The 15367-nt window shown below is 43.0% G+C and overlaps 1 protein-coding gene across 1 annotated transcript; it reads left to right on the top strand.

The window, feature by feature from the left end:
* Positions 1-250: 250 nt before the first annotated feature.
* LOC139577199 (arrestin domain-containing protein 3-like) lies at positions 251-7906 on the top strand. The gene is made up of 7 exons (XM_071404122.1): positions 251-746; positions 2967-3048; positions 3226-3373; positions 4310-4412; positions 4575-4831; positions 6210-6512; positions 6648-7906. The coding sequence occupies exons 1-7, from the start codon at positions 467-469 to the stop codon at positions 6714-6716; spliced, it is 1242 nt and encodes a 413-aa protein (XP_071260223.1). The 5' UTR covers positions 251-466; the 3' UTR covers positions 6717-7906.
* Positions 7907-15367: the final 7461 nt, after the last annotated feature.

Raw genomic sequence — 15367 nt, 5'->3', positions numbered from 1 at the left:
AGGTTATTTAATCAACCTAATCACATTTTTTATAGGGTGAACATTAAACTCGAATTATTTACACTGGATGCTTGGCTGCTCTTGCAATACTATCAGCTGTTTAACCAAACTTGTTATTTGGCTCACTGCCTCAGCTCTCTTCCTTGTTTCATTAGGCGGAAGGTGAGGGCAGATAAAGTTTTGCGCATGCTCTATAGGTTGTTTTTCACAAAATCCTCGCTTAAAGTGAGCTGAGCGACGAAAGTTCCTTGTCTTTGACTAGAGACCAACGCGCGGAAGGGCGGACGATAGCAGCACCCACTGCTGTTATTAGCCTTCACATCTCAATGTACTGTTGTCAAAGAAAGCACTGATCATGCCCACTGCTTTTGCAGGGCAAAGATATTGATCAGTGTTAGAATACTACATTTTTTCTTATGAGATTATTTTTCATAGATTTTTATTTGTAGGTAGATATTTTTCCACCATGGTGCTAGGAAAGGTAAAGAGCTTCACCGTAACCTACGACTGTCTCAATGACAGCAATGTCCCCGTTTTCGCAAGCGGGGACTCCGTCTCAGGTAGGGTTATCATCGAAGTCACCGGAGAAATCCGTGTGAAATCTCTTAAAATTCAAGCAAAGGGATTTGCAAAAGTTCGTTGGACTGAATCCCGAAATGCTGGATCTAACACTGCCTATACGCAAAATTACACAGAAGAAGTGGAATATCTAAACCATAGAGACATCCTAATTGGACATGAAAGAGGTAAGATAGCCTAATACAACCATATGTGTAGCTAAAGAAATCACCTTCTTTCCTGAGATGCTCTGTGTAGGCTAGTCATTGTGGGTCTTGAGGTTCCTCACAGAGGATGCTGTTGTGCTGTCAACCTAACGCTATACGTTACAGACTGGCTAATAATGAACACAATTGAATGCATAACAGATAAAGATTGGGGACGATCTATGAACCAGCATCACAATCACCACACCTTTTTATTTGTTTTTTTTTACTGGCTATAACACATGCATATCGGCACATGCATGTCTTGCAGGTCAAATTCTCCTCGAGACATTTAAAACTACGGTAGGATATTTTTCAATTAAATCATTTAAAATATGGGAATTTATTTTATCATGATACTTTAGAATTAGCCGGTGCTTGAAAAGGCCTACATTATTAATAAAGTCTATTAAGTTAGCAATGTCTGAGCTGCAGACTGAATGACAGTGGTCTCTATCCTTCCTTCATTTTAGCCTATTATAACAATTATATAAATTACAATGTTTAATCAACACAGTACATTGAGGTACATAAGCAGTCTCCGTTTACATATTTGTAGTTTTACTAAAAAAATCGTTTTTATCGAGCGATCTTGTCATGTTTAACATTGAAGCTTTTCTTAAGTTTCCACCCATTGTTCAAAGCGGTTCAATCCTGTTCAGAAACTGGATGTGTGGGGGTTTAAGGGACTGTGCTTTCTCTCCGTTGATTGGCTGAAGTGCTCATGTGTCTTCCAATGACCTAATGCTTTTGCGGAAAGTGACAGAGAAACCTGCAACTTATCCGACCTGCCAGCACAAGGTTACAAAGTCACATAAAAAGAAAAATAGCATTCGTTCCATTTATTTTATGCCTTCGTGTGTCGGCATGTCTAGTGTTTAGTGCTAATATGTAGCCTATTATAAGCAACATTCAGATATCAAATGAATGGTGCATAAGTCCTGCACTTGGCTATGAAGTAGAAGTTGTACAATTACAAAGCCTATCTGAACGCACAACACTTTAGCCTATTTGTTTTTGTTCACTTTCAATTTACACCACTGAAACTCGGTGGTCCTAAGCAGTAGAAAAGGTTTGTTAGTCTGTTGCTAATGTACGTAGTAGATCTTTTAGCTGATTTAATAATGAGTTTACAGACTGTAATTTGTTTCTTCATGATGAAAATAATGTATTTGATCTGTCTCTGTATGGGGAATAATATATGCATATGTTGTTAATGTTTTATATCAATTGTTGAATAGTTTGATTCGGTTTCTTGAAATGGTCAATGCCTTCCTCTGTGGCTTTATTAAAATAATGTATGTAGTTTATGGATATCAGTGGCGCTTAATAAAGGTTTAATTAATTGAATTGCTTCATTGTCTGTCGTCTTTTTCATTCCTCTTTCCTGTCTCTTACAATCCCTGGTCCATGCTGCAGTAATTTACACGCTTCAGATCTTGAGGGGGTTGTCCCTGATAGTGAACCACTGACTGAATGCCGCACAGTGAATGCATAATGAGAGAGCCGGGTTGGGGAAGCTGCTCGCTCCGGTTTAGGCCGGTCTCCTCCTGCTCCAGTCTGCTTTTGAGTGACAGCTCGGCAGTTGTTTACCACGACTCCGCTGCTGCTAAGGCTGGGAGGATTGCTGAGCTAGAGGAAACCGAGATCCCGCTCTATAGCGCGTTGCTTTCAAATAGCACACAGCAAGATATATTTTCGTACGGATCATATAATGCGTAATTAATTACACAACACCAAACTCGTCTCTCCATATTACACTACATACGGAATAATCCATACTTTCAGAGTAATAAGAATTAGATGATATATTTTACAGTTCATAATTGGGGCTTCTATTAAACAATATATATTATATATGTTCTCTCTATCAATACTGACTTACACAATGTGTCAGTGTTATTGATCAGGACTTTAAGGTTTTTGCTAGATAAGTAAATATGTTTCTAGAAAGATCATCTTTAATTGCAGAGATCATCATTTCACATTTTAATATTTTTCTCTCATCATTCTCATATTACAGACCTTTCAGTGCCTTCCTGGTGTCCAATAATGATAATAATAGTTATATTGTGCTCTCTGTTGTGTTATTGTGTGTTATCTGTATGTTATATCTGTGTTGTAATACGTAGGTGACGTCATACTGCATATTTCCCAGGTATGGTATACATGTGTTGGAATATTGTCCTTCTGTTGTTTCAGATGAGGACAACTCAGAAGAAGGACTCACCACTATCCATTCAGGAAGACACGAGTATGCATTCAGCCTTGAGCTTCCACAGACGTGAGTATATCCACTTAACTTATCAAAAAACTGACTTAAGGAAAAAAAAATCTATTTTAATATCCTTTTGTCTTTCCTTAGCTGAAGATTGCGCTAGAGGCTGGCTTTATGTTTTCCAAAAATGACCTGTTTTTGTACCCCCTTGTCTCTCTCTGTCCCCTCTCTTATCTCTCACAGACCTCTGGCTACCTCGTTGGAAGGGAAGCACGGCAGCGTGCGTTACTGGGTGAAGGCCGAGCTACACAGGCCATGGTTTCTGCCCATGAAGACCAAGAAAGAATTCACAGTGTTTGAACACATCGACATAAACACTCCTTTACTCCTGGTGAGCTCACGGATCTGTCTCCTGTACAGTGTCTGTAAGTTTATGCGTTGTGAACTTTTAGGGTCTTGTTCAATGGTTCAGTGGGCAGCAGAGATCTATTTCCATTGGTAGCCAAGAGAGAGACTTAAAGGTGGAAGAATGACAAGTGCTTAGTTACAGATGTTGCCTAGATATAGAAAGAATTAGCAAATGCCATCACTCAGGCACCTTGCTTTTCATTGGTTGTAATCTGATTTGGTGTCATGGCTGCCAGCGCCTCTGTTATTGTTGTGGCAGAATGTGCTAGTCACACATTTTATTTTACTAGAGGACCCCAAACCCATAGCACAGATGACACCAGTGGACATGGCTTGTGAAAAACCCCTCAGTTGGGCCATACGCTCCCGAGTGGCGCAGCGGTCTAAGGCACTGCATCTTAGTGCAAGAGGCGTCACTACAGTCCCTGGTTCGATTCTGGGTTTGGCCGCGGTAGGCCGTCATTGTAAATAAGAATTTGTTCTTAAACTGACTTGCCTAGTTCAATAAAGGTTCAATTAAAACAATTAAACCTAACAGAGATTATGTTCTGATCAGTTGGTAAAGTAGAGAAATCAACACATTCAAAACATGGTTCAAACAAAGCAGTGTTGTTGGTCATGTATTGATGTTAAATGACAGTTGAGGGTGAATTGATCTGTAATGTTCTGTGACAGCCATTTAGTATGGTGATGACCTCTACTGCCTAAACATGTCTTCCGGGTTTATGGAAAGAAAAACTGGTTTTCTCCATGTTTTTGAGTGACGGGCCTCAGGTGCTGTGGGTCATTGTGTTAACTGAAAGAGGTGCGTCTTTCTGTCAGCCACCCCCCCCCCCCCCCGGGGATGATTGAGAAGAGGAATAAGGAAGCCAGATTCTCAAGCTCTTACATTCCGCTGTTCTCTCTGTCTGTTTCACAGTCACCCCAGGCAGGTACGAAAGACAAGACTTTATGCTGCTGGTTCTGCACCTCAGGTCCAATCTCCTTAAGTGCCAAAATCGAAAGGAAGGGATATACCCCAGGTGAGGAGAACACCCTGACTCTGTCACTCTAATTGATTAGTAATTTGGCACTCTTGTAGGTAAATAACTACAGATGACTGCTATATTATGTTTGATCATGACATCTCGATCGAAAGATCTTCGGACCGATTTAACTAAACTTCTTCTTTCTTGTCTTTGCAGGAGAGTCGATTCAGATCTTTGCCGAGATCGAGAATTGTTCCTCTCGCATGGTCGTGCCAAAGGCAGCCATTTACCAAACACAGACCTTCAAAGCCAAAGGTAAACTGAAGGAGGTCAAACAGCTGGTGGCCAACCTCCGAGGGGAGTCGCTGTCCTCAGGCAAGACGGAGACGTGGAGTGGCAAAATGCTGAAGATCCCCCCTGTCTCTCCCTCCATCTTGAACTGCAGCATCATCCGAGTGGAGTATTCTCTCATGGTGAGTACAGCTACTGATCTGGGCAGACCCTCTCTTCCTCTTTCTCCTTCTGACCTCCTTCTCCCTCTGACCTTCTCTTTCTCCCTCTGACCTTCTCTTTCTCCCTCTCACCTTCTCTTTCTCCCTCTCACCTTCTCTTTCTCCCTCTCACCTTCTCTTTCTCCCTCTCACCTTCTCTTTCTCTCTCTCACATTTTCTTTCCCTCTCTCTCCCTCTCACCTTCTCTTTCTCCCTCACCCTCTCACCTTCTCTCTCTAACTCACCTTCTCTCTCTTCCTCTCACCTTCTCTTTCTCCCTCTCACCTTCTCTTTCTCTCTCTCACCTTCTCTTTCTCTCTCTCTCCCTCTCACCTTCTCTTTCTCCCTCCCTCTCACCTTCTCTTTCTCCCTCACCCTCTCACCTTCTCTCTCTCACTCACCTTCTCTCTCTTCCTCTCACCTTCTCTTTCTCCCTCTCACCTTCTCTTTCTCTCTCTCTCTCCTTCTCACCTTCTCTTTCTCCTTCTCACCTTCTCTTTCTCCCTCTCACCTTCTCCCTCTCACCTTCTCTTTCTCCCTCTCACCTTCTCTTTCTCCCTCACCCTCTCACCTTCTCTCTCTCACTCACCTTCTCTCTCTCCCTCACCTTCTCTTACTCCCTCTCACCTTCTCTTTCTCCCTATCACCTTCTCTTTCTCCCTCACCTTCTCTTTCTCCCTCCCCCTCTCCCCTTCTCTTTCTCCCTCACCCTCTCACCTTCTCTCTCTCACTCACCTTCTCTCTCTCCCTCTCCCTCACCTTCTCTTTCTCCCTCTCACCTTCTCTTTCTCCCTATCACCTTCTCTTTCTCCCTCTCCCTCTCACCTCCTCTTTCTCCTTCTCCCTCTCACCATCTCTTTCACCCTCTCACCTTCTCTTTCTCTATCCAATTACTCATCTCCAATGTGGTGGTGACAATTGTCAACAGATTCAGTCACGTTGAGGTAAATCTGGACATATAAATATGGAGTGATGTAAAATGTCAAGACACTATTATGGGCCACATATCACATTGGTACTAGGCACATTTCCAAAGGTTTCTTGAGTTCCTAGAAAGCTCTCTTAAGTTTCCCACTGTGACCTAGGTAGCTTTGGCAAAGACATTGTCATTGTACCAGGTGTTCTCTCCATAAGAGGATGAGTCTAGAATATCTGTGGCAACAGTTGTCTTAGAGGTGCTAATGACCTCTATACCCTGTCAACAGACTGCTTCAGGCTTTCCCTTGCATCAGTGGAACACCTACATGAGATTACCTCCCATACAGAAGGAGTGTAACACTGTAGATCACACAGGTGTGTTGTTCAGTGAAGGTGGAGCTACAGTACTTACCCTCTGTTGTGTGCTGCTCACCCTTTCCAGGTGTACGTGGACATCCCCGGAGCCATGAACCTGTCTCTGAACCTGCCACTGATCATCGGCACCATCCCGCTGCACCCCGTCGGCAGCCGCACCTCCAGTGTCAGCAGCCAGTGCAGCATGACCATGAGCTGGCTAGGCATGGCCCTGCCAGAGCGTCCTGAAGCCCCACCAAGCTATGCCGAGATCATGACAGAGGAGCAGAGACGGAGCCTGGAGGTGACCTCAGCCAGGGATGAGTTGGAGGGATCACTCTTTGCCTACATCCAGGAGTTCCGCTTCCAGCCCCCTCCTCTCTACTCTGAGGTACGCATCAGCAAAACGTACACCCACTACTAAGACTAACTATTTTACACACTGCACTTAGTGAACATATTCAAGTCTGGTAGCCGAGAGGTGCCGTTCCAGTCATTAAAGCAGTGTTTCCTTCACTTCCGCCAGGTTGATCCCAATCCTGATCAAGCCAGCCGGACAGAGGAGAGGAGGTCTGACACCTGTCCATCACGCTGAAGGAAGCTCAGAGCCCCGCCCGGAGATGTTTCGGGCGTTTCTAGTCAGCTCTGTTTTTGTTTTCCCCCCCCAGCGACAGCGTTCGCACGCCACCGTCGATGTTGAGAGAAAACAAAACAAAGAAACAAACATGGACGATACCACGGTTGAACGAAGCCCCTCCCACAGAGAGAGGCACAGGAAGTCAATACGGGAACACTTCCTGGCAGCCTGCCTGGCCGGGGCACGGCTAGACAAACACACACCTGACCTGTGAAAAAAGAAACCCCTGTAGTGGAGACAGCCTTGGTGGAGTGATGATGCCGTGCCAGGTCCCTGTCTGCCTATAGCTCTTAATATCCTGCTTTCTTCTGTAACCACGGCATACAGACATGGCTCTCACACAGAGCAGAACTGTCATGACGAGATCTGAGCAGAAGAAGAAACAGGAAGAAGAGAAAACAATATAAGCACCACTGTCTGAAGAGCTCAGCAGCAGAGAGACTACCTTCTTCCTGTCTGAAGAGCTCAGCAGCAGAGAGACTACCTTCTTCCTGTCTGAAGAGCTCAGCAGCAGAGAGACTACCTTCTTCCTGTCTGAAGAGCTCAGCAGCAGAGGGACTACCCTCCTCCTATCTGAAGAGCTCAGCAGCAGAGAGACTACCCTCCTCCTGTCTGAAGAGCTCAGCAGCAGAGGGACTACCCTCCTCCTGTCTGAAGAGCTGAGCAGCAGAGAGACTACCCTCCTCCTGTCTGAAGAGCTGAGCAGCAGAGAGACTACCTTCCTCCTGTCTGAAGAGCTGAGCAGCAGAGAGACTACCCTCCTCCTGTCTGAAGAGCTCAGCAGCAGAGAGACTACCCTCCTCCTGTCTGAAGAGCTCAGCAGCAGAGAGACTACCCTCCTCCTGTCTGAAGAGCTCAGCAGCAGAGAGACTACCCTCCTCCTGTCTGAAGAGCTCAGCAGCAGAGAGACTACCCTCCTCCTGTCTGAAGAGCTCAGCAGCAGAGAGGCTACCCTCCTGTCTCATGAGGGATTTTTGCACATGTTATTCTTGGCTTAAGTTGTGTAGTTCCATTTTGAAGAAGAAAAAAGAATCCCTTTTTTTTTTCAGCCTAGTAACATGCTGGACGAAAGAGACTGCAGGCTCAACGCCTAGACTCCTTATCTGCACAACTTCGAACAACGCAGAGAACATAGATACTTGGGGGAACGCAAGACTGAAAAGGACAGAAACAATGCACTGACCTTGTATAATCTGTTTTAAGATGTTCTTTTTCTTGGTCTCATTTCCTTAATGACGTGTAGACAGGACTTGAAAGCAGCAGCACACTCTCCATTCAAAAGCTATTTTTTAATGTCTCCTCAGTTGGCTTCCTTTTTACTTTACTAGATTATGTCTTCTGATTTAGTTCCAAACTTAGAATGCCTTCGATCCAATCATATGTTGCTTTGTGTTTATGTTGCACTGTGTTCTGGAGTAGAAGAGCGTCAGGCCAGCACTTGCCACTCAAGTAGAGCATTAGATGCAGAGACTTGTGAGTGTGTGTATGCATGCGTGTGGGACATATTAGAATGCCCATCCTCAGTGTCCCCGTCCCTCTACTCACAGCACAGAGCGACGCAGGCTTACATACGGGCAAAGAAACACTGTAATGGGTGGTCTTCTCACTTGGCAAAAAAAACAAAAAACAAGATGTTTTAATTGCACTGTTTGAAATAGTAAAATGATGATTTCTCATATTTTAAAATAGTATATTACCAAAACAAGAGAGAAGAGAAATACACGGAGCAGCAAGGTAGCTTCCGAAGACCAACAACATTCCCTTTTTGTCCTTGCTACACTTGCCGACTTCATTCACCAACTACTTCATTTTCCAGACCAGTGAAGACTGAAATGCTAGAATTATATATGTAAAAAAAGTAAGAGTACATAGTATGATCTGCTTCTAAAAATGGGGCAGATGCAAACCCAGTCTGGCAAACTGCTGGGGAATAATGGAGGCTGGTGGGAGGAGCTATAGGAGGATGGGCTCATTGTAATGGCTGGAATGGAATTAATGGAAGGGTATCAAACACATGGAAACCACATGTTTGACCCCGTTCCTTTTATTCCATTCCAGCCATTATAATAAGCCCCTCCTATAGTTCCTCCCACCAGCCTCCACTATATTAGATGTTGCTAAAGCTCCACTCAAACTGGCCAGAACAAATAGTGGTAGGTTGACATGAGTAATACATTGGTTTTCAAACTCATTCAACACCTAGACCAGCTAGAGTGGAGTTCTGGCATCGTCTTAAAGAGGCACTTTTTGATCATAAAAAAAAACTAACTAGCACTGATGGTGGGAGGTCTGTAAAAAGTCTGGTAACCACATAATACTTTCTGATGAGAAATGTAGTCAAGCAGTGTTGTGATGGACATGAATGCATTATTTAATCTTCTAAGATTAGAGACTTTAAAAAAAAGTTTACAGTTTTGAATTAGTTGACACAAGTTTGTTTGTTATGTTTTTGTGCTCTGTTAAGATCCAGCTAGCAAATATAAGGATACTGCTTACAGTAATAGACAACAAACTAGGAATTAAAGTGATCTTATCTTAGTGGCCTTGACACAGAACTGACCTAATTATGATGCTTCATTATCGAGTGTCTAAACAATTTACAACCTTACTCTTTTTCTCTCTTCTCTGTGTCTGTATGTATTAGTCACTTTAAGTTTGTCAAAGGGACAAAAAGGGAAGAAAAAAATAGTCCTTAAAAGAAAGTGTAAAAGAAAAAAAATGACGATCCCTGGACGAGCCTTTTTGATTGTGCATTTGTCTGAATGTCTTTACTGATGGCTAGATAATGTACTAGGGTATTGATGGTTTGCTTTCCAGTCAGACAACCCCATTTAGTTAAGTTCTACTCACCTCTCAGCTTCATGGAACAGCTGTGGATCAGCAACCTTCCGTACCCCACTGAGAATGAATTAGCTAGCAAGTGGAATAGATCGATATTCTAAGATAAAATCCCTCTAATTTATTATTTACATTTTTTTTTGCTTTGATTTTATCTTAGGGAATCTGTATCAAGTTAAAAGAAAAATGAATAAGCTTAAATCTGTTTCAGGTTGGTCGATTCTATAGTCCGTTGTTTGGTGTAGTCAGTGTAGTCCAGTGTTAAAAGCTCAATTCCTGACTTATTGAAGTGAGGAATCAAAATGCTAAAAATGGGAGAGTGGATCTAAAATGTTTTAGAAACAAAGTGCAATATTACTCATTTGAATGTGTTTTATTCTCTATTTGTAAATCTAGTTTCTCCTTTGTCTTTATAGTTTGTTGGGCATGATCGTCTATAGATATTGTATGAATATCCTGAATGATTGTAACCATTTTGTCTAGTTATTCTTTTGAGTTTAATAAACTTTTGTAAAAAATCATAAATTTCTTTCTTCTTGATGAGACCACTAATCCAACTTCAGTAGATATGTTATTTTTATTAAGATAAAAAAACATGATAACTTACATCAGGTAGTCTGACAATTTAGTTAGGCTCAATTACCCATAGCCTATATGACCGAGGGGGCCGAACGTCAGAGGAGGTGCAGCAGTCCCACATTTTGAAAGAAAACAAGCTCTCACTACCATATAGTCACTACACACACAGCCAAAGCTTCCATAATGTGCAACAGCGCCCCTGCCCGTACTTCCTAGAATTTACACTTCACTCCAATGTATTCAATATTCCAATAGTGTGGGCCAGACACAAGATACACATATTGGTAGTGGTTTTCTAGAAACTAAATGTCACACAAGTAGCTATAAACAATTCAATGCTAATAAGGATTACCAATAATTAAATGATGGTTATATCCAAATATACTTGGTTTTATTTTTGTCTTGGTAAAGGTTTTGTAAGTTACTGTAAAGTGAGTGTGCTGTAAGATCTCCCAACCCAAACCACTAGGAATACATATCTGCCATACTTCTCTCTGTTTACACAACTTCATGACTTAAACAAACATTATTTTGTTTATTTTCCTTGCAATGGTTTTCATAGGAAAACATATTTGCCACAGCATTACATTTCATTCCATTTGTTTTATACACGCATGTGAGCATTCTAGAAATCATCAGGGAGGGAGGCAAATCCAACCTCATCGTGGAGAAGAAACGTCAGTTGGCTGGAGAGAAGAAACGTCAGTTGGCTGGAGAGAAGAAACGTCAGCTGGTTGGAGAGGAGAAACGTCAGTTGGCTGGAGAGAAGAAACGTCAGTTGGCTGGAGAGAAGAAACGTCAGTTGGCTGGAGAGGAGAAACGTCAGCTGGCTGGAGAGGAGAAACGTCAGCTGGCTGGAGAGAAGAAACGTCAGTTGGCTGGAGAGAAGAAACGTCAGCTGGCTGGAGAGAAGAAACGTCAGCTGGCTGGAGAGGAGAAACGTCAGTTGGCTGGAGAGAAGAAACGTCAGTTGGCTGGAGAGAAGAAACGTCAGTTGGCTGGAGAGGAGAAACGTCAGCTGGCTGGAGAGAAGAAACGTCAGTTGGCTGGAGAGAAGAAACGTCAGTTGGTTGGAGCGATGTGGATCGTTAGCCAGGCAACATGTTTAGCCTAGTGGGTTTGCAAACAGTTTCATGCGAATGAGAGAAAAATTTGAGAAAAATTTGACTATTTGCACAATCATCTTAAAATCTCATTATAAATTAGGTGTTCTTTTGCCTCACAGAAACGTTATACTATGCTATTATATTTGGTTCTGTTATGTAGAATACTATCATTTGATCTTGCAGAAATTGATTCAGCTTTGATCTAAGAGCACCAATCTCCATCACTGAAATTCGCCAGTGTACCTTGTTCTCTGGGCAGCTGAATGAGCAGAGCAGATACTGTGCTTAAAGTAGAGAATCCCGCACATGTGCAGACGCTTCGGATCTTTAGGTATCGGGAAGAGGCTTTCTGAACCGATGGTTCCCAACCTTTTTATAGTCCCGTACCCCTTCAAACATTCAACCTCCAGCTACGTACCCCCTCTAGCACCAGGGTCAGCGCACTCTCAAATGTTGTTTTTTGTCATCATTATAAGCCTGCAACACACACACTATACAATACATTTATTAAACATGAGAATGAGTGTGAGTTTTTGTCACAACCCGGCTCGTGGGAAGTGACAAAAAGGTCTTATAGGACCAGGGCACAAATAATAATACAATAATAACCAATTATTGTGCTCTTTATTTAACCACCAATAACTCACCACAGGTTAATGACAAGGGTATGCTTGAAAGGATGATCATAACTCTGCAATGTTGGGTTGTATTGGAGAGAGTCTCAGTCTTAAATCATTTTCCACACACAGTCCGTGCCTGTATTTAGTTTTCATGCTAGTGAGGATCGAGAATCCATTCTCACATACACTACCGTTCAAAAGTTTGGGGTCACTTAGAAATGTCCTTGTTTTTGAAAGAAAAGCACATTTTTTGTCCATTAAAATAACATCAAATTGATCAGAAATACAGTGTAGACATTGCTAATGTTGTTAATGACTATTGTAGCTGGAAACCGCAGATTTTTTATGGAATATCTACATATGCGTACAGAGGCCGATTATCAGCAACCATCACTACTGTGTTCCAATGGCACATTGTGTTAGCTAATCTAAGTTTATAATTTTAAAAGGCTAATTGATCATTAGAAAACCCTTTTGCAATTATGTTAGCAGAGCTGAAAACTGTTGTTCTGATTAAAGAAGCAATAAAACTGGCCTTCTTTGGACTAGTTGAGTATCTGGACCATCAGCATTTGTGGGTTCAATTACAGGCTCAAAATGGCCAAAAACAAATAACTTTCTTCTGAAACTCGTCAGTCAGTCAATTCTTGTTCTGAGAAATGAAGGCTATTCCAGGCGAGAAATTGCCAAGAAACTGAAGATCTTGTTCAACACTGTGTACTACTCCCTTCACAGAACAGCGCCAACTGGCTCTAACCAGAATAGAAAGAGGAGTGGGAGGCTCCGGTGCACAACTGAGCAAGAGGACAAGTACATTAGAGTGTCTAGCTTGAGAAACAGACACCTCACAAGTCCTCAACTGGCAGCTTTATTAAATAGCACCCGCAAAACACCAGTCTCAACTTCAACTGTGAAGAGGTGACTTCAGGATGCTGGCCTTCTAGGCAGAGTTGCAAAGAAAAAGCCATATCTCAGACTGGCCAATAAAAATAAAATATTAAGATGGGCAAAAGAACACAAACACTGGACAGAGGAATTCTGCCTAGAAGGCCAGCAACCCGGAGTCGCCTCTTCACTGTTGACGCTGAGACTGGTGTTTTGCGGGTGCTATTTAATGAAGCTGCCAGTTGCTCAGTTGTGCACCGGGGCCTCCCACTCCTCTTTCTATTCTGGTTAGAGCCGGTTTGTGCTGTTCTGTGAAGGGAGTAGTACACAGTGTTGTACGAGATCTTCAGTTTCTTTGCAATTTCTTGCTGTTACTCAATTACCTTTCCTCATCAGGGGGCTCCAGGGTTCATGACCCCTGTGAAGATCAAAGGTCAATTACAGTGGAGGAGTACAGAGATTAGACTGGTACATGAGGACTAAAAGGTCACGGTGACCCACCTCTCCAGGACCAGCCGCTGACCCCCAACACGGCACAGAAGAACATCAAATGTGACACATGTTTTATTGATTCACATTGAATTAGGATGGACCACATGCTGGACCTTTACTTAACTTGTCTCATCATGGGAATTGGACTGGGATGTTATTTAGAGATTGACCTGGTTTTCTCTGACCATGTTTGATTAGAATCAACTGTGTTTTATTGTGCATGATTCCTTCCAATCAAGCAATGATATCTAAGGACAACGATCAGATGAAATACACCGGATGGGTGTTACTATCCCGGATGGGAGTTACTATCCCGAACGGGTGTTACTATCCCAGATGGGAGTTACTATCCCGGATGGGTGTTACTATCCCGAACGGGTGTTACTATCCCAGATGGGAGTTACTATCCCAGATGGGAGTTACTATCCCGGATGGGTGTTACTATCCCGAACGGGTGTTACTATCCCAGATGGGAGTTACTATCCCAGATGGGAGTTACTATCCCAGATGGGTGTTACTATCCCAGATGGGAGTTACTATCCCAGATGGGAGTTACTATCCCGGATGGGTGTTACTATTCCAGATGGGTGTTACTATCCCGGATGGGTGTTACTATTCCAGATGGGTGTTACTATCCCAGATGGGAGTTACTATCCCAGATGGGAGTTACTATCCCAGATGGGTGTTACTATTCCAGATGGGAGTTACTATCCCGAACGGGTGTTACTATCCCAGATGGGAGTTACTATCCCGGATGGGTGTTACTATTCCAGATGGGTGTTACTATCCCAGATGGGTGTTACTATCCCAGATGGGTGTTACTATCCCAGATGGGAGTTACTATCCCAGATGGGTGTTACTATTCCAGATGGGAGTTACTATCCCGAACGGGTGTTACTATTCCAGATGGGAGTTACTATCCCAGATGGGTGTTACTATTCCAGATGGGTGTTACTATCCCGAACGGGTGTTACTATCCCAGATGGGTGTTACTATTCCAGATGGGTGTTACTATCCCGAACGGGTGTTACTATTCCAGATGGGTGTTACTATCCCAGATGGGAGTTACTATCCCAGATGGGTGTTACTGTCCCAGATGGGTGTTACTATTCCAGATGGGTGTTACTATCCCAGATGGGTGTTACTATCCCAGATGGGTGTTACTATTCCAGATGGGTGTTACTGTCCCAGATGGGTGTTACTATCCCAGATGGGTGTTACTATCCCAGATGGGTGTTACTATCCCAGATGGGAGTTACTATCCCAGATGGGTGTTACTATCCCAGATGGGTGTTACTATTCCAGATGGGTGTTACTATTCCAGATGGGTGTTACTATCCCAGATGGGTGTTACTATCCCAGATGGGTGTTACTATTCCAGATGGGTGTTACTATTCCAGATGGGTGTTACTATCCCAGATGGGTGTTACTATCCCAGATGGGTGTTACTATCCCAGATGGGTGTTACTATCCCAGATGGGTGTTACTATCCCAGATGGGTGTTACTATTCCAGATGGGTGTTACTATCCCAGATGGGTGTTACTATCCCAGATGGGTGTTACTATCCCAGATGGGTGTTACTATTCCGGATGGGTGTTACTATCCCAGATGGGTGTTACTATCCCGAACGGGTGTTACTATTCCAGATGGGTGTTACTATTCCAGACGGGTGTTACTATCCCAGATGGGTGTTACTATTCCGGATGGGTGTTACTATCCCAGATGGGTGTTACTATCCCAGATGGGTGTTACTATCCCAGATGGGAGTTACTATCCCAGATGGGTGTTACTATCCCGAACGGGTGTTACTATCCCAGATGGGTGTTACTATCCCGGATGGGTGTTACTATCCCAAAAACTAACTGGACACGTTGTTCCTTTCATTCAAACTGTCTTTGTACTGAGCAAAATGAAGAATGATCCAGATCTTTTGTAATGGTTCAGAACAAACAAAGCAATTGCTTACATGAATTCATTTATATTTTCACTCTGAAGATGTGTTTATAATGTCTGACATGGTTGGCATAGATGACAGATACATGACCTATTTATAATGTGCCTACATCTCTGAGGTAACAAACCCATCAA

Source organism: Salvelinus alpinus, chromosome 5 (genome assembly GCF_045679555.1).
Source record: "Salvelinus alpinus chromosome 5, SLU_Salpinus.1, whole genome shotgun sequence".
Taxonomy (NCBI): domain Eukaryota; kingdom Metazoa; phylum Chordata; class Actinopteri; order Salmoniformes; family Salmonidae; genus Salvelinus; species Salvelinus alpinus.
This window is presented reverse-complemented; position numbering and strand designations above follow the sequence as displayed.